This window comes from Drosophila melanogaster, chromosome 3R (genome assembly GCF_000001215.4).
Source record: "Drosophila melanogaster chromosome 3R".
Lineage (NCBI taxonomy): Eukaryota > Metazoa > Arthropoda > Insecta > Diptera > Drosophilidae > Drosophila > Drosophila melanogaster.
Genome location: NT_033777.3, coordinates 6,294,950 through 6,311,749, shown reverse-complemented (window position 1 = coordinate 6,311,749; position 16,800 = coordinate 6,294,950). Strand labels below are relative to the sequence as shown.

Here is a 16,800-nt window from a genome sequence, read left to right as displayed (position 1 = left end):
GCAGCTCCATCGCACCAAAGATGCGGCCAACTTTGGGTGTTGGTAGGTGAGTTTATTCGTACCAACACAGGTGCATATGAATCGAGACACAGACACGAACTACCTTTCTCAAGCTGGGAAAGAGATGGAGAGAAAGTAAGTACACCTGTCCGCCTGAAAGTATGCCACAACTCTGCTGACTTTTTAAATGAATTGACAAAGAGTCGCAGTAAAATCTGGCTAATCCGGATAACAAATTAATTTTCTGTTTCTTTTAAGCCCCTTTATGTCGGCATAAAATGCTTAAAAGATTATAAAATTTTAATTTGACAAGAAATTTGAAGTAATTATATAATTTAATAAACTGGTGTGTACCGAATAAGAACAGAATATAATGTTTTTAATTAATACATCTGTTGTTCTTATGACAGCTATATAATATTAGATAGATTTTTGATAAATCAAAGAATTCGAATAAATTGTGACCAAAAGTAACGAAGGTAAATTTTTTAAGATTTTATATTTGGAAATAGAAAGGATACTTTTGGAAAAGTTTCATCCAGATCGCTTCAAAACTTAGACACGGACGGACAAATTTCACTGCGTTGCCAACTTCTGACTAAAAAAAGTATACCCTCTGCATGGGTCTTAATTCATCTTAAATCTTAATTCATGTAAATAATTCTGTTGAATTAATAATGTATACACTTTTAAAAACCTTTGTTTTTCACGGGTTTTATTTATTATGTTTCCATTTAAATACAGTGGAAATACGAGACACTGAGTAGACTCTTAAAATGTCTTAACCACTCTTACACAAATTAAACTTACAGGTATGACTCTTTTGCTTCATGTTATTCGTTTATTTTATTTTATTAATTTAGCTTGCGGCAGCAGTTGTCTCATTGTTTTCATTGGTTTCAATCAATTTTAGCACAGTATCATTTTGGTTACTGCTATCCGACAGCAATCTTGTTGGCTCAGTTGACATTGTAATAGGAGCTTCAGTTGTGGAAGTTGTAGTAGTAGTGGTCGTTGTCTTTCGCCATTTTCCCCTCCACTTTTTCGGGCCATCTTGGCTGACCGGCTTCACTCGATTCCCGATTATCTTGTGCCAATCAGACCCGTTGTCCTGCTGAAAAGAGTTTCTAAGTAGATTTTCGCCCATCATCCCATTGAAGCCCATTGCGATTTGGTCATCCACTTTATCCTTGGACGGTCTCCTCATCAGATCTATCTGTGGATTCAGCATTAAGGGCATCGGATACGGAATATAAAATGGAACAGGGTAGAAAACTGGTTGGGCGTTTAGGGTATTCATTGGTCCCTGGTCGACAATTGGGGAGCTCTCCCAAATTCCGGGCATCAGCAATAGGTCCTGCATTGAAAGTCTCTGTTTTGGTTTATAATTTGGGCCAGCTTTCTGCTTCTGAGGAGGTCGTGTTTTTTTATTTTGCTTCTCTGTGGAAGCCGTTGTAAAACTGGCTAGTGAAATAGTGGTAGCAGAATCTGGAATTACTGTGGTCTCCATATCCTGTTCCGATTTGATTGACTCCCCAAATGCTGGCCTTGCTGTGGGATTTGAAAGCACGATCAGTGGAGCTTTGGGATCATCTCCGCTAGCTTTCAGCACTGCCAGTAACTGCTCACTGTGCAATTGACCAAAACATTGCCTAGTAAGGCATACGAAAACGGCTACCACTAAAAATACGTAGTAAAATATAAAAATGTTATCTGTTTAATTATTTTTACTTACCACTTAAAATTATCTTCATAGCGACGTTAAACAAACTGAACATATTTTTGATTTTTTTCGGTCTTTATACGTCTGCCTCGAATTGGAAAGTAGGTTACTGGTTAATCAATTCTTACTAATTTGGCTAATTGACATACTAATTTTTCTTAGAACATACATGTATAATTCACTATGCGATATCTCTGTCTATAAATGGCACAAAATTTAAACCGCACATTATACGATTCTATTTTTAAAAATATTAATTCAATTCTCTTTAAATTATTGCATTAAAAGCTAAGCTCTTAAAATAAATTTCTAAAAGGAATGGAAGCTCTTTTCGGAAAACAGAATGTTATGTGATGTTTGTTCAACAAATAATCTGTTATAAGGATCCGTCCATTTCTTCAAAAGTTTTTTTTAGCTGGTTATTAATTTATTCTAAAAGTAAGAAATAGGTTTTTTAATAGATTCATTCTGTCCATTTAAAAACTCCATAGATGTCAACACCTGTTTCCTGTTTTTTTGGTGGTTCAGTAAGATTCTTTGGTTAATTGATATGAATTCATTGCTTGTATCTGATTTGCAAGGAACCCACCTTAAAAGGCAAATTAATGCAAAAATATGTGTGATATTTCTAGTTCTCTATGTATTTGCTAAACCTTCTATAATTGCAGGATAGGATTGGGAAGGTGCGATACACACTACATTTAATGATTGCGTTAATTTATAAGAGGGAATGTTTATATATGAATTTTGGAACTCTGAAGATTGTTTGTTGGCCCAGATTCCAAACGCTGAAATTAATACGACACGTTTATGTTATAATTTGAATTAAAAGTACTAATAACTTAAAATTAAATATAAAGTAAATTTTATATAAAGTAAGAAACCACAAATAAACTATTCTTAAAATAATTCATGAATTCATAATAATCATAGTTTCATTAACAAAATTCAATAACTAATAGATATTCAATAGAAAGTGTATTATTGTTTCATTTTATTGGTTCTTTTTTGATTTTGTATTTAAAAATACTCTACTGTTATTTCCATTGTGGCTGATGTCGGACCCTAAGTTGTGGGTGTTGTAGAAGTTGGAATTGCTGTTGATGTTGTTGGAGACAGGGTTGTAGGTGTTGTCGACGATGGAATTGCTGTGGATGTTGTCGATGACTCTGTTGTGGTTGTTGTAGAGGTCGGAATTGCTGTGGATGTTGTCGATGACTCTGTAGTGGTTGTTGTAGAGGAGGGAATTGCTGTGGATGTTGTCGATGACGCTGTTGTGGTTGTCGTCGATGTTGGAATTGCTGTGGATGTTGTCGATGACTCTGTTGTGGTTGTTGTAGTTGTTGGAATCGCAGTTGAAGTTGTTGGGGACTGTGTTGTGGTAGTCGTCGATATTGGAATTGCTGTGGATGTTGTCGATGACTCTGTAGTGGTTGTTGTAGAGGGCGGAATCGCTGTGGATGTTGTCGATGACGCTGTTGTGGTTGTCGTCGATGTTGGAATTGGCGTGGATGTTGTCGATGACTCTGTTGTGGTCGTTCTAGATGTTGGAATTGCTGTGGATGTTGTCGGTGTCTCTGTTGTGGTAGTTGTAGATGTTGGAACTGCTGTGGATGTTATCGGTGACTCTGTTGTGGTTGTTGTAGTTGTAAGAATCGCAGTTGAAGTTGTTGGGGACTGTGTTGTGGTAGTCGTCGATGTGGGAATTGCTGTGGATGTTGTCGATGACTCTGTAGTGGTTGTCGTCGATGTTGGAATTGCTGTGGATGTTGTCGATGACTCTGTTGTGGTTGTCGTGGAGGTCGGAATAGCCGTGGATGTTGTCGACGACTCTGTTGTGGTTGTTGTAGATGTTGGAATTGCTGTGGATGTTGTCGGTGTCTCTGTTGTGGTAGTTTTAGATGTTGGAACTGCTGTGGATGTTGTCGGTGACTCTGTTGTGGTTGTTGTAGTTGTTGGAATCGCAGTTGAAGTTGTTGGGGACTGTGTTGTGGTAGTCGTCGATGTGGGAAGTGCTGTGGATGTTGTCGATGACTCTGTTGTGGTTGTTGTAGAGGGCGGAATTGCTGTGGATGTTGTCGATGACGCTGTTGTGGTTGTCGTCGATGTTGGAATTGCTGTGGATGTTGTCGATGACTCTGTTGTGGATGTTGTAGAGGTCGGAATTGATGTGGATGTTGTCGATGACTCTGTAGTGGTTGTTGTAGAGGACGGAATTGCTGTGGATGTTGTCGATGACGCTGTTGTGGTTGTCGTCGATGTTGGAATTGCTGTGGATGTTGTCGATGACTCTGTAGTGGTTGTTGTAGAGGGCGGAATCGCTGTGGATGTTGTCGATGACTCTGTTGTCGTTGTCGTCGATGTTGGAATTGGAGTCTGTGTCGTTGTTGTAGATGTCGGGATAGCGGGGGACGTTGTTGGGGATCCTGTTGATGTCGGTATGGCAGTGGATGTCGTTGGGGATCCTGTTGATGTCGGTATGGCAGTGGATGTTGTTGCGGGTTCTGTTGATGTCGGTATGGCAGTGGATGTTGTTGGGGATCCTGTTGTTGTCGGTATGGCAGTGGATGTTGTCGGGGACCCTGTTGATGTCGGTATGGCAGTGGATGTTGTTGAGGATCCTGTTGTTGTCGGTATGGTAGTGGATGTTGTCGGGGACCCTGTTGATGCTGGATCTGAGGTTACAGTTGTTGGGAGCCTTGTAGACGTTCTCCTTCTCCTCCACTTTCCCCAAAACCTTTTCAGAGCGAAGTCGGTAGGTTGCTCATCAAAATCTTTGTAAATTGCCTCCTTGAATACGTTTCCTCCAGTCGACAATTTATTATCGTTTGTAGCTCTTTGCTTTTCCAATGCTACAATCGGGAGCCTATCATTTTTATAAATTTGTTGATTCCCATAGTTTAGTTTGATGGGAATGGGCAATTCCGAACGGAATATTTCTTTCTCTGATAATTGGTTACTGGAACCAACTATCAGTGTTTTAGTTGCGTGATCGATGTCCGCCGTAGAAAAATGTATTCCTAATATGCAGACTATCACGGCACTTTCTGAAAAAAAGGATTTTGTACTTTTCACTCACAAAAATATATATTTCTTTACGTACCGTAACAAAACGACGACATGGTGATTCCAAGTCAACTGTAGTTCTCTTTCTAAATTTCTCGTTTTATATGGGCAAACTTGCTGAAATTGGAAAGTTGGTCATTGGACTCTGTTTCTTATAATTCTGCTAATTGATAGATGTATGGAATATTAGCAAACTTTTTTTTCTTAAAATGCAGACTTTAGGTATATAAGTGTGAATAAAATCTCAACTTCTAGGGTTTTCCAATATCAGTTAATATTGGTAGTGCAAATCACTAATCCGAGTTAAAACTATTTGATTAATTGCATTTGCTTGCAATATTATTTGTGTAAATACTTTTGATCAGCAAAAACAATTAGGCGTGATTACCGACAGTTAGTACGTAGATAAGATATTGGGAACTATAAAAGTATCACAAGAGTTAAGGTTGTTAATGAGTTTTGCAATTTGTGGGAGTGAGAGTATAAGTGCCCAAATAATTTTGGTTGTGGAATATTTTCGTCTTCTTAGGAGTTATTATTATTATTTCAAAATAAAAAATTAAAACATTTTTTTACGTTTGTGGGCTTAATAGTCGTTTATAAAAACCTTGGGCATATTAAAAGTAAATAAAATCTGACTAATGATTATTTGGAAGATCGGCAACGTCTATTTAACTGTTCTGTTCACACAATAAAACAAAAACAATGCTGAGTTTGCTGAGTATTGTGTTTCTTAAAGTACAATAAATTAATTAGTTATTAGGTAATGATACTGTCGGTTCTTTTCTAAAATTATTAGATTTTGTTCGCTGATTGATCCACTTTCAGGGACCTCGCATATCCTCCGTAGCCAAAGCCACTGGCAGTACCACCACCCCCACCTCCTGCGGCAAAGTGGGGACTGTGGGAGTGACCTCCATCTTCGTGAGTGACCGAGTGCGAGTGGCTGGAGGTGTAAATTGGTTTAGCCACTATTTCGTATGTGGTGGACTTTCCCCCGCCACCGGCCAAGCTCTTTAGACCGAGGACTCCAGACAGGGTCAAGGCCATTAAAGCTGTCATCAGAGCCTTTCCGGCCATCAGAGCGATGGCCCCGAGGCCCATGGCCATAAGCATTCCCTTCATCATGACTCCAGCCGCCACTAGGGCCTCCAAGCCTCCTTTCTTGCCGAACTTGTGCTTGCGACCTTCTACGAGGGACTTGTCATCCAGCAGGCGAAATCGTAGGAACCGCGTTCTCAGAAGGTTTTCCAGTTTGGCTACTATATAGCCATTCAAGCGAGTGCTCGGGTCACTGGGATAGCTGCGAGCAACTTCTGTATATTGTCGAAAGTTAAAATTTTTTGTCTTTATTTTTGTGTTTTCAAGAACATACCTGCCATGAGCTCCGATGTCTTGAGTTCGGTGGCGTTCTCATCCTTGACCACGCTGATTCCTGGCAAAACGTTTAGTTCCTCCTGTTCGGCAAGCTTTTCCATGATCTTGACAAACTCGATCTTGAGGCACATCCAACTGAAGGAAGATGCTTCACAGCCACTGAGAAGGCTCTCTGCCCTTTGGGGTATTCTAATGGTTTCCGGAGCAACTGCAGGCACTTCGGTGGGCTGGACACTGGCAGCCGTGGCATATTTGCACATGAAGGCGAATAAGGCCAAGTAAAAAAGATATTTCACGGTCTTGGTCAGCAACATCTTCGCTATCTACTGCAATGGAGACTGTTTGTGAGTCTGCATCATCTCGATTTGAAGGCCTTCGCTTTTATACCCGCTGCCACGGTTTCCATTCGCATTTCCCTTTCACCAAACCGTACTCCGTCCGTATTGGGGCCCTTGTGCTTTTCTAATTACTCAAACGATTTGTGGTCGAAATTCTTCCCAGCGTCAGTCAGCTGCGTCCAACTGGGCGGCACTTTCGCTTTCCTCTGCGCCAGCGGAGGTCGGTCTTGCGAAACGGCCGGCTAATTCTGTCACCAAAAGTTCCAGCCAATGAATTCCCCAAGAGTCCGAGAAGAAAACTCTCCCAGACTCGGGAGTTCAGGTAATTACAAGTGCCTGATAAACGTCGCGTGCCTCGGACCTTCATAAATTAAGACCCAACATTTTGCCTGCCTAACTGGGACTAACTAACAACTCATTGTTAATTATTACTTCATTTTCATTTGTGTCTGACCCAGCGTCGTTTCGCTACTTTCTTTCCTCGTATTGGCCATGAAGAAATTTATCTTTCCACGCCGAGAACGACCTGTTTAATATTCAGATTACATGCAGTGCTAATGACCAATTGGTTGGTCGACTTTTGATTTTCGCTTTTTGCCTAGCAGGTGTCTTATTTCCCAATCTGAGCTTATAGTGGGTGCTTGGAACGATTATGCAATCTACTAGACTACTACAGTGCTCACTTAAAAACAGTGTTTTTAATTTTATTAAAACATTTTTGTTGACAAAAATATTGTTTTCAACATACTCTTATATGCTTTTATACGTTGTATTTTTATTGTAAAGATAAGACAAGTTATTTCGGGCATAATAAAATGAATTTAAATAAATATTTATGTGAAGTATGTGACAATCTTTTGTGTGTTGATCCTTTTAATTTTTCTTATGAAGCTTATCCTGATGTACTCTGTGTCGTTGTGGTTGTAGTTGTGGTCCACTTGTTCCTGAATTTTTCTCCAAATCTTTCGAACAATTTGGTTCCATTGTTATTGAAAGGCGGGAATCGGAGCTGTCCAACATTTTCCACTTCCTCAACCACAGGGGCAGCTTCGATTGGCTGCTCGGTGTTCACAGCATCATCTTCAGTTATGAGGGGTTTTCCATCATCCTCGACAGGAAGTGCCCAGGCCAAGGATACCAAAAGGCCAACAATCAAGGCGAATTTAATCTGACAGCCAATGAGTTTGTTGCTTAAGCCGTTCATATTGATTCTGTTGACTTTTGGTCAGCATGAGTGGTGTTTTTATACCAACGCCAAGTGGGACATTTGATTAAACATCAATTAGGAAGTTGACGCAAAGAAAGCCACGGGCCCAAACTCAACTTTGCTAATATAATTAAGTGGAAATGTGTCTTCAATGGATTTGTTTTTGCAAGAGGTTCAAGGAAAGTGTTTAAGTAAAAGCCACTAATTTCACTTTCCAGCTTGATGCTCACACTCTTCCTAGTGATTTTTCAGAAAATACCTTTGAGACTCAATAAGGAAGCTTTGAGCCGGAAATTATACAAGTCATTGCCTTTTTAAAAGTATAATACCTGTACATTTCCAAAGTTTCCGACTCGGGCAAAAAGTTTAAAGATTCTATGGTTTTGCATTTGATGAATCATTTTTATTCAATTGCTTTAAGTTGTACGAATAAATACTTAGTAAGTAAGCTCTTTAGCAGGCATAATCTTCGTTGCTTTCGATGAACCTGAGTGACATGTACGACCGCCAAGAGACATGTGGATGGGGAAATGTGCAATAATTATGGCGCAATCATTGATTGGCCGTAGTATCCTTAAGCATTGTCCTTTGGGCTAGCCAAGAGTCGAGGGACCGTTTCAATAGTTCTCTTTTTTTGTGATTTTTTTTGGTATGTCGCAGCTAACTAACTAAATGTAACTAAATAATTATTGACTACGAATTAGGCCATTCTTCAGGAAAGTCTTAGAGGGATAGGTTGTGGAAATGGTGATGAAGTGGGGGGAAGTTGAAGAAGGGAGACGCTTTGGTAGGATAAGATATAGCAGGTGAAAGATAGAGGCTAGTACAGAGTGGGATGGATGGATCGGTGGGTGTTTTCCGGCTTAGAAGGGCTGGGCCAGACCATAGTGGTTGTAGGCCAGATCGGCGGCACCTGCCTGACCATTGCGGCTCCAGTCGGAGTGCACGATGTCGGCGTTCAGCGGGCTGCCGGTGATGTAGGCAGTGGTGATGTGTTCCTTCTTCTTGGCCAACAGATCCTTGAAGAAGGTGGCACCTGTGCGGGAAACGTGGGTAAAAAGTGCTATTCCTGAGATCATTAAAAGTAAACTCACCAGCCAGGATGAGGGCCAGGAAGGAGATGGCCAGAGCCTTCAGCGAGATGAACTTGATGATGGTGAACATAATCTTGACAACGACGGCCTTCTTCAGCTTCAGGGCCAAAAGAAGGGGCAGCAGCATCTTCTTCATGCGCTTGCTGCGGGACTCTGTTTATTCCGGGAGGGAGAAAGTAAAGAGAAATCGGGGTTTTAGCCATGCTCCTAAAAGTATTCAAGGCCTGGCAGTCGAGGTAAAGCTTTCACTTCGCTTCCCGTCAGCACAACTGAGTATGCTAGTAGTTTTGCTTTTGGCAGTTGGCTTTCTGCACAGCAGAGTGGACCTTAGTACGTTTAGCCTTAGTAAGTAGACTTTGAAGTGTTCGTTTACCGTACAGAACAGGAACGACTTGAGAGCCAGGACGGTTTACCAAAGCTATTCTCGTATGCGCACGAATGCCTCTGTTTTTGTAGTAATTAATAAAAATGTAACTTATAACTCGTTTAAAATTATTTCAAAATTCTTTGGCTATCAACTCACGTATTTACTACCATTCTATCGATTTATGTCTCTCAAAAACATACAAATTTTTAAATTCTGACCTAATATTAAGTATCTAAGATATTCAACGCAATATGAAAACTTTAAAAGCAAGTAGCTTAAATAGCTTTTTTTTCTTTGGATTAAACTATATTCTGTTTTTCAAATAAAGGAAACCAAGATCACTCACCATCCATGGCGCGTCCGGTGTACTCGTTCTCGGAGTTCTCGTCCTGCTCATCGCCGGAGAAGGAGAGGTTTAGCTCGTGGGTCTCCAGGTAGCGCTCGGCGCGGTCCTCGAAGGACTCGACGGCCTTGGATGCACCGAAGCTACGGCCCGACTCCGACCGGTCGATCCTCAGACCGCCGAACAGCGCGACGGACTCCTCGCTGTCTAAGCGGTTCAGCATGTTGACCAGGTCCCGCTCGGTGTTGTCCTGGGAGGGAAGGGCCATGGAACCGCACACAAGGCTGGCCAGCAGCACTACACATACGAATTTCGCGCACATTTTTATTAGCACTTGGGGGTGTCTTGACTTTGGGTAGGTTATAATCCGTGGGACGGCTGCCTGGAGCTGGTGAGTGCTGCCGATGTGAACGGGAATCGCTTTGTGATTAATTGAATGCACTGCCCCCGCGTTTTATACCATTTCGATTTGACGTCGATTGACCAATTTTGTGGCTAGAAATCGCGTGGCAGGCCAAAAATCCAAAACGCACCGCTCGCCGCTGCAATAACAATAACAATACCGAACGGCAATACCAAAAATCCAAAAGCAATTTATGCAAAGCATATGCGTATGCTACCTGGCCGGCAGTTTCTTGACCATATTTCCACGCACGTCGCGATGTCAACGAAAGGGAAGTGGCCAGTGGTCGGCCGGCTGAATATTATTTTTTTGTATATACCATACATATATTTTATATAAGCAAGTGGCCCGATTTCGGGTGCTCGACCGTTATCCGTATCCTAATTGGCATTCAATGGAGTCGCCGGTGCTACGTGTTGGGATTGCCTGCGCCAGATTCTTGGCCGGTTGTTCCTCTCCATTAGCTCCATCAGGGCTCACGATGGAGCGGAGAATATAGTGGTGGATCTGCGAGACCCACACGTATTTGGTATGCCCCGCCGGTGGTGACTTAATGCACAATTTGGCCCAGTTAGTTACTCTGGCGCTTTCAACGCTTTCGATTTCATTCTCCCTTTGTCAACTGTCGTTCGTGGCTTGTTTTCTATTTCAATTGCTTCTAAATCTGCCTGTGAAAGAAAGCTGAATTGTAGCACATCGCCGCATATATCTCTTTTCAATCGCAAAGTGACACTTTTATGAGCATAAGTAGAAAGTTTCTGGCAAACAATTAACATGCCGAACGGCCGTCACATGGCCACTAGAAACTCCAATTATGAGCAGGCCACCAACTTGCCAAAAACTAAATCCCCAGCTTATCAGCTCTTTTTCTCAACATTTTCTGTGTTCTTTTGGGTTTTTTTTTGTGTTCAGAAACAGAACCTGCCACAAGTTTTAATTGCCAGCCGCAAACTTGTTGCCGCCCAGCGAGCAAAGTTCCACATATTTGTTTTGGGGTCTGTCAGCATTTCAATTAAGCCCTGGGAAACTGGGAAAGTCTCTGGGCACAGGTGAGCACTGTCCACGTGCGTGGATTTGCGGATTATATTTTTTTCGGGTGCAATACTCTTGGTTTTATTCATACATTCGACTTGACTTGCGGGTGATGTGTGCGTGGTGTGTCAATAAATTAGTTAATTACATTTCGAATAAATTACTACAGGCTAAAGGTTTCAAAACGAAGGCACATCTGTTTGAGCTGTCTCCCAGCCGCTTCTACTGCTGCTGCTGGCCGGCGTAGGCCAATTGCTGGGCATCGGACCCATCCTCGCTGATGCTGCGGGCATAGGGATAGGACGAGGAGGCTCCCGAGCTCCAGCCGGCGCTGGCGGGTGCGGACCATGCGTTCGAGTTGTAGGCTCCGGCAAAGGAGTTACCTCCGAACTTGTTGCCGAATCCGCCCAGCAGGCGGGATCCGCCGACCAGAATGGCCAGGAAGAAGGCCAGCTTGGCCACGATCACGGCCTTGAAGGTCAGCAGGGCCAGAAACCCGAGCACCAGGGGAATGACGGCGAACAGCTTGGCGCCAATGGCCAGAGCCACGGGTCCCAGCATCTTCTTGATCTTGCCACGGCCTGTGATTGGATGTTAGGTAACCATGTTTTATCGTATCCCAAGTCAAAACCCACCTTCATCGAGGGCACGAGCCACCTGCTGGGTGGTCTCGGCGGGCAGCTTGAACTCCAGGTTGTGGGTGCTTAGGAAGTCGGCGGCACTAGAGACGGCCAGATCCACTAGACGACCAGTACGCTCATCGGCATTCTGGGGCAGCTCGGCATAGACATCCTGCTCGCTCATCGATTTTCCCGTGCGGGAAACGGGACTGGCGGGATCCCTAAAATGATATTGTAAGTTATAAATACATTTTCACATTTACTTAACTTTTATGACAACTTATATGCCGAATGCCTCTAATGTCTTATTATACCACTTTTAAATTTACTGTCATAATTTTTGGAATTATGTAAGAATTCCAATAATAATTAACATTAATTATGAAGTGTTTTTAGCCTTAGCCTTGGCTCACCATTTAAATCTATAAAGACCATAAAAAATGGGTATCAGAATATAACTATCTAATAACTAATTTCTCTAAACTTATTTTTAATTGCCTACATATCTTGATATCATAATTTCATTTTAAGTATCTTTCCTAGTCAACTTTTGTGATGCAATCACTACTTTAACTAACACGGATTGAAGATTTCATCTCGGGCACGTTCTTCTTTTGGTTACAGTTTCGCTTTCGATTTGGTTTTTGTTTCAAGAACCAGGCACTTTCACTGTTAAAAAACACACACCTCTGGAAGGTGACTCCACTGGCCAGCTCGATGTTGTTGCTCCTGGCGGCGCGGTTGAGTGCGGTGATGCCCTTGACGGCCAGGCAGGTGGCCATGTCGTCGCTCTCCAGACAGGCGCCCAGATACCGGGCGGCCCGGCCCAGGGTATTGTCGCCCTCGACCTGGTTGTCTTGAACACTGGGCGCGGCAAAGACGCAGCTGGCCGCCAAGAGGGTCACACAAGCGATGGCAAACACTTTCATTTTCGATCGATTGGTATTTAGACGCGGTTAATCCTTGCTAATATAGCTGATCCGGGGTTTCAATTCTGGGCTTCGGGCTGCTGCTTTTCTGAGGGAGCGCTGAGATGAGTTTGATGTATGCGTCTCCGGACATCTAGCCTTATATATTGGGCCTCTCGGTCGGCGTCGCAGTCGGTGCGCATTACAAAACAATTCAAAAGTAAATTAAATAAAGCCCGGCGAGAGACGGCGGAAGTTATGGCCAAGACGCGAAAAGAGCGAACTCCGAATTGGAGACAGGGCCCAAAAAAAGAGTCACAGACGCAGCCGCATAAATCTAGAGAACGGCGGGGAAACAAAGTCAACTTGTTTGTTAAGTGAACATGTTCATTTCGGTCTGCCTTTTTTTCGGCAGCGCCGCTCCGGCGACGTCGTCATCCGTCAACGTTGGCGTCGCGGAGAGAGAAACTCGTACTTGGACTTGGTCTTGGTCTTGGCCATTGGCCAAAAAGGGGCGCCCTGGAGTAAACAGTCGGCCCATTGGCTTAGGTCTGCACAGCGACAAAAATCAGCTGGCTTACATAACCGGGGTGGTCCACGGTATCACTTATAACTGCATTCCTTGGGCTGTCTTGAATCCTAAAAAGTCTCAGATTATTGAAACCAAAAAGTGGTGCTTTGGGTCCCCACGGACACGCCTTCAATGAAGCTGGGGCCCTGGTGTTTACCGGTGGTCTGAGCCCTCGGCTTCACGTTTGCGCCCAGCTTTCATCAGACTCTCGCAATGGCCAAGTCACATATTTGCTAATTTACTGACGCTTCTTAACCGATCCGGTTGCCGTATATTTCACGCAGCCCATTTATGAACGCAAAAATGTGTTTTTCTCTTTCTCCGGCATTAAATGGGTCAGTCTTATTTGCCGTAGTTGTTTTTTTATTGTTGGGATATGGTGAAATAGTGTTTAGCACTTCGATGATTGAACTGGACTGTGTGGCTAATGTGTCTATGTTGTAATAATTGAAAGTTAAAAGGGCTGTGTGGATGGAGAAGGAGGTCATTGAGAATTTATATAACAAGCTGAAAGGAATTTGCACTAACAGAATGATAAATAACCTTAGTGCAGGTGCTTAACACAGCATTTCCTTTATCTTGTATGTTATCGATTCGTAAAGGAGCTAATTTTTAAAGCACATACACACATATTCTGAGAATGAACAACAACCAAGGTAGGAATGTGAAATTAGTATATTTACATAAAACAAGATATTAAAAAAGGTAAGGAAAAAATTGCACTTCTTAGAATTCAATTCGATTTTTCCAGTTGACAAGGATAATTTCATTTGCATGCCTTCAGGCATATCAGTATTAATTCACTATCTATATCTCAAAAACAATTTCCAATGAAAACCTAAAGGAAGTGTGAGAATGGACAGGCAGAATTTGAACAGTTGCCTTCTTTGGAATTCTGCAAGCAACACGCAAATGTATTATATCTAAGACTAAATCTGCACTCAATTCCCCAAACGATATAGTTTCTCTAGCGACCTGAGACATTTATACAAAGCAAAGCCCATCAAATGGCAGTGTGAATTTTATGATTCATCCATTCAGACATCAAGCCATCCAGCCATCGATGATTTTCCCAGTCACGTTCTGCTATCGCGGCCTGCATTGTGTCCATTAATGTTGCTAGCCGAGTTTCTCTGCCGGCATTGCATCGTAAAATCTTGCGTTTCCAAAAGATCTCTATAAAATCGAAACAACTTCAATTTTTGGCAGCAACAAAATTTTGTATTTTTATTGTCCCGCAGCAGCTTATTAAAGGCAGTCCAGTCAGCGGAGGGGAAGAAACGGCCTCACTCACTTTCATTTATATTACAACGAAATGCGACACTAAATGTTGCCTGCCCTCAATGTTGTTGGCCGCCTTTTTGCTGCGCTATTGTTGTTTTTCCGTTGGTGTTTGTCTTGCTTATTGTTATTGTTATTGCCGGCTGATTGTTGCTGGGCATACCAGCCGCGGGCGTCGGCTTGTCACACGATGCGTATGAGTGACGCGCCTTTATTTTCGGTTATTGTTTTAGCCGCGTAAAACGGCCAAAAGCGGCCAAAATAAAAAAAGAAAGTGTGCTAGGCATGTTTTATTGGGCATATTTTGCCTCATGATTCACTTGCTGCGCCAATTTGCATAGTTCCCCAGAGTCCAGATTGCACTGCGGCATTTCATTCATGGTGATGAAGATGATCATAAACCACATGCCATTGGCTTGGCTCATACACGATCCACTTTTTCGCCTTCATTCATACGATTCATGCGATTCGCGTCATCGTTTTCGTGAGTGAAAGTTATGTAATTTCGGCGTAAAACCGAACCAACCAAAATTTTGCAATCTGCAGTGCTCACTGCTAAACCGGATGGATCGGCGGATAAATGCCCGGGGACCTCCAACGCGCAGCCAATAATGTGTCGGGTTTTATTACCCGCCTAACTGTCAAATCAAACAAAATTTCTAAATGCCAATCAACAAACAATTTCTCTTTTCTTCGTTGCGGTTTTTTGGTACTGTACTGTACCCAAGAACTGTCACTGTTGCACATAAAAAAAATGTTCATTATTGAAATTTTAATATAATTTTACCATATTAATACTATCTTATAATGGTGAGATAGGGTAAAATGTTTGTATTATTTGAAAGTATTTTCCGTTTTGTTGCCGTTATTCATAACTCCAATTAGCGATTAAATGCATTAATTATGAAATACATTATTTTATTGTACATAATATATTTATAAGGTGTACTAATATTTCTGTCTGATAAAATTTCCCACGATTTTTTTTCTTCGAAACCTTACCCCCCTGTTAATGCCTTTCTGACAGCAGCCTGTTGGGCATTTATTATTTACACAGAGTCAATTAGCTCCGTTTCATTTGTGCGCTTTTCGGTTTGAGATTTGTTGCTGGTAGTCGCTCAATTAGCCGGCAACAAGTTGCCATAAATCGATAGCCGCTTTCCTCCCACCCGGCCATGTGGGTGTGGCAGGTTGGCCATCCGGCTATCCGTCGAGCTCTCTTTTGGCCCATGTGTGTTTGCTTTTCAAATTAGCCTGCTCGAATCGCTTTGAATTTCGAGGCTTTGCAGGCTCGTTTTTATATTTTTGGGCAGCGTACGTTCTACTGACCCATTTGCGTGTGTTTTCATCGAATATCAGCGCCATCGGAATGCCAGCGGCATTATTGGAATTCCAACGCAATGGGGGAGAAGTAAATCTGCGGAGCACGGAAAATTACACGCATCTTGTGTTGGGTAAGAGATAGAAATTTATTTCGTTCGAGTCAAATGCCAAAATGGCAAAATAGTTGGAATTGGCAGCCGTTGTACTGTGTGAACTCTAAGCCTTGAACATGAGCGCTGTACCGAAAGCCTTCAAGAAATCAAAAACATTCTTCCAATGATTTGGTGGAATTTAAAATTAAAATAAATTGAAATAAACGTTAATATGACAAACAGGAAAACTCGAGTATATGAAAGGGTATCTACACGAAATTTGTGTAAGAACGAGTTGTGTTTTAATACATTTTTACTCAGCTCTTTGCTCTTCGTTTAAGGAGTGAAGCTTAAACATTTCTGCTACTTAAACATTTGAAAGTATTTTCAGGGGTAATTGTTTCTATAACGTGGCTTGGCAAGTCTTTTATTGATTTCTACTCCTAGTGATTTAAAATGCTGGTATAGCTTACCCTTGGTACCCAAGTTCAAGGAATTCTTAACTTGGGGATGCTTTTTTATCTTTGTCAAGCACAGATACAGCCACACGAATTTCGTCATCCGCCGCAAACACATAATTTATTCTCATCTTTATTCTCAAACGCAAAAGTATCCGAACCACAACCAAATTATTTCTTTTTAAGCTTTTTGGGTTAAGCGCTGAAATGCCATCAGGTGAAATTGATTTTCTTTTCATTTGCGCAAATATGAAATGTCAATATTGTGCGTAGTCGTTGCTGTCATTGTCGCTCGACTGAGAAAGTGCAGCGCCAACATAAAGCGTTTTCCATGCATTGAGCGGATATATCCATATACATATACTGGCATATATATAAACGTAAACGTTTTTTTTTGTTTTTTTTTTTTTTTTGTTATCTTAAAGGTTTCTTTGGTTTGGCGCTAGTTATGCTATTTTCATTTAAAAAAAAAAGCCATTACCTGCGGGCACACTGCGGTTCAAAGCCAAAACAAATTCAATTCACTTTGCCACGAGAGCTAGGGCACTTGCCATTTTGGGACGGCGACATTTATATATATTATTTATACTCTTGCAA

The 16,800-nt window shown here is 42.0% G+C and overlaps 6 protein-coding genes across 6 annotated transcripts; all 6 read right to left on the bottom strand.

Moving 5' to 3' along the window:
- Window positions 1–751: 751 nt before the first annotated feature.
- Window positions 752–1,774, bottom strand: CG31560 (uncharacterized protein). Its single transcript, NM_169135.2, has 2 exons — window positions 1,736–1,774; window positions 752–1,680 (listed from the first exon to the last, which is right to left on the bottom strand). The coding sequence occupies exons 1-2, from the start codon at window positions 1,752–1,754 to the stop codon at window positions 860–862; spliced, it is 840 nt and encodes a 279-aa protein (NP_731067.1). The 5' UTR covers window positions 1,755–1,774; the 3' UTR covers window positions 752–859.
- Window positions 1,775–2,719: 945 nt separating this feature from the next.
- On the bottom strand, window positions 2,720–4,866 carry CG46026 (uncharacterized protein). The gene is made up of 2 exons (NM_001316567.1): window positions 4,827–4,866; window positions 2,720–4,770 (listed from the first exon to the last, which is right to left on the bottom strand). Exons 1-2 carry the CDS (start codon window positions 4,843–4,845, stop codon window positions 2,789–2,791), a joined length of 2,001 nt encoding a protein of 666 aa, NP_001303496.1. The 5' UTR covers window positions 4,846–4,866; the 3' UTR covers window positions 2,720–2,788.
- Window positions 4,867–5,383: 517 nt separating this feature from the next.
- Osi16 (Osiris 16) lies at window positions 5,384–6,503 on the bottom strand. Its single transcript, NM_169133.2, has 2 exons — window positions 6,165–6,503; window positions 5,384–6,105 (listed from the first exon to the last, which is right to left on the bottom strand). Exons 1-2 carry the CDS (start codon window positions 6,478–6,480, stop codon window positions 5,585–5,587), a joined length of 837 nt encoding a protein of 278 aa, NP_731065.1. The 5' UTR covers window positions 6,481–6,503; the 3' UTR covers window positions 5,384–5,584.
- Window positions 6,504–7,244: 741 nt separating this feature from the next.
- Window positions 7,245–7,712, bottom strand: CG46396 (uncharacterized protein). Its single transcript, NM_001382135.1, has one exon. It carries the CDS (start codon window positions 7,706–7,708, stop codon window positions 7,397–7,399), a length of 312 nt encoding a protein of 103 aa, NP_001368994.1. The 5' UTR covers window positions 7,709–7,712; the 3' UTR covers window positions 7,245–7,396.
- A 384-nt stretch (window positions 7,713–8,096) lies between these two features.
- On the bottom strand, window positions 8,097–9,946 carry Osi15 (Osiris 15). Its single transcript, NM_141379.2, has 3 exons — window positions 9,519–9,946; window positions 8,806–8,958; window positions 8,097–8,747 (listed from the first exon to the last, which is right to left on the bottom strand). Exons 1-3 carry the CDS (start codon window positions 9,835–9,837, stop codon window positions 8,575–8,577), a joined length of 645 nt encoding a protein of 214 aa, NP_649636.1. The 5' UTR covers window positions 9,838–9,946; the 3' UTR covers window positions 8,097–8,574.
- Window positions 9,947–11,011: 1,065 nt separating this feature from the next.
- On the bottom strand, window positions 11,012–12,622 carry Osi14 (Osiris 14). Its single transcript, NM_141378.3, has 3 exons — window positions 12,258–12,622; window positions 11,586–11,791; window positions 11,012–11,531 (listed from the first exon to the last, which is right to left on the bottom strand). The coding sequence occupies exons 1-3, from the start codon at window positions 12,497–12,499 to the stop codon at window positions 11,173–11,175; spliced, it is 807 nt and encodes a 268-aa protein (NP_649635.1). The 5' UTR covers window positions 12,500–12,622; the 3' UTR covers window positions 11,012–11,172.
- Between the last annotated feature and the right edge of the window lie 4,178 nt (window positions 12,623–16,800).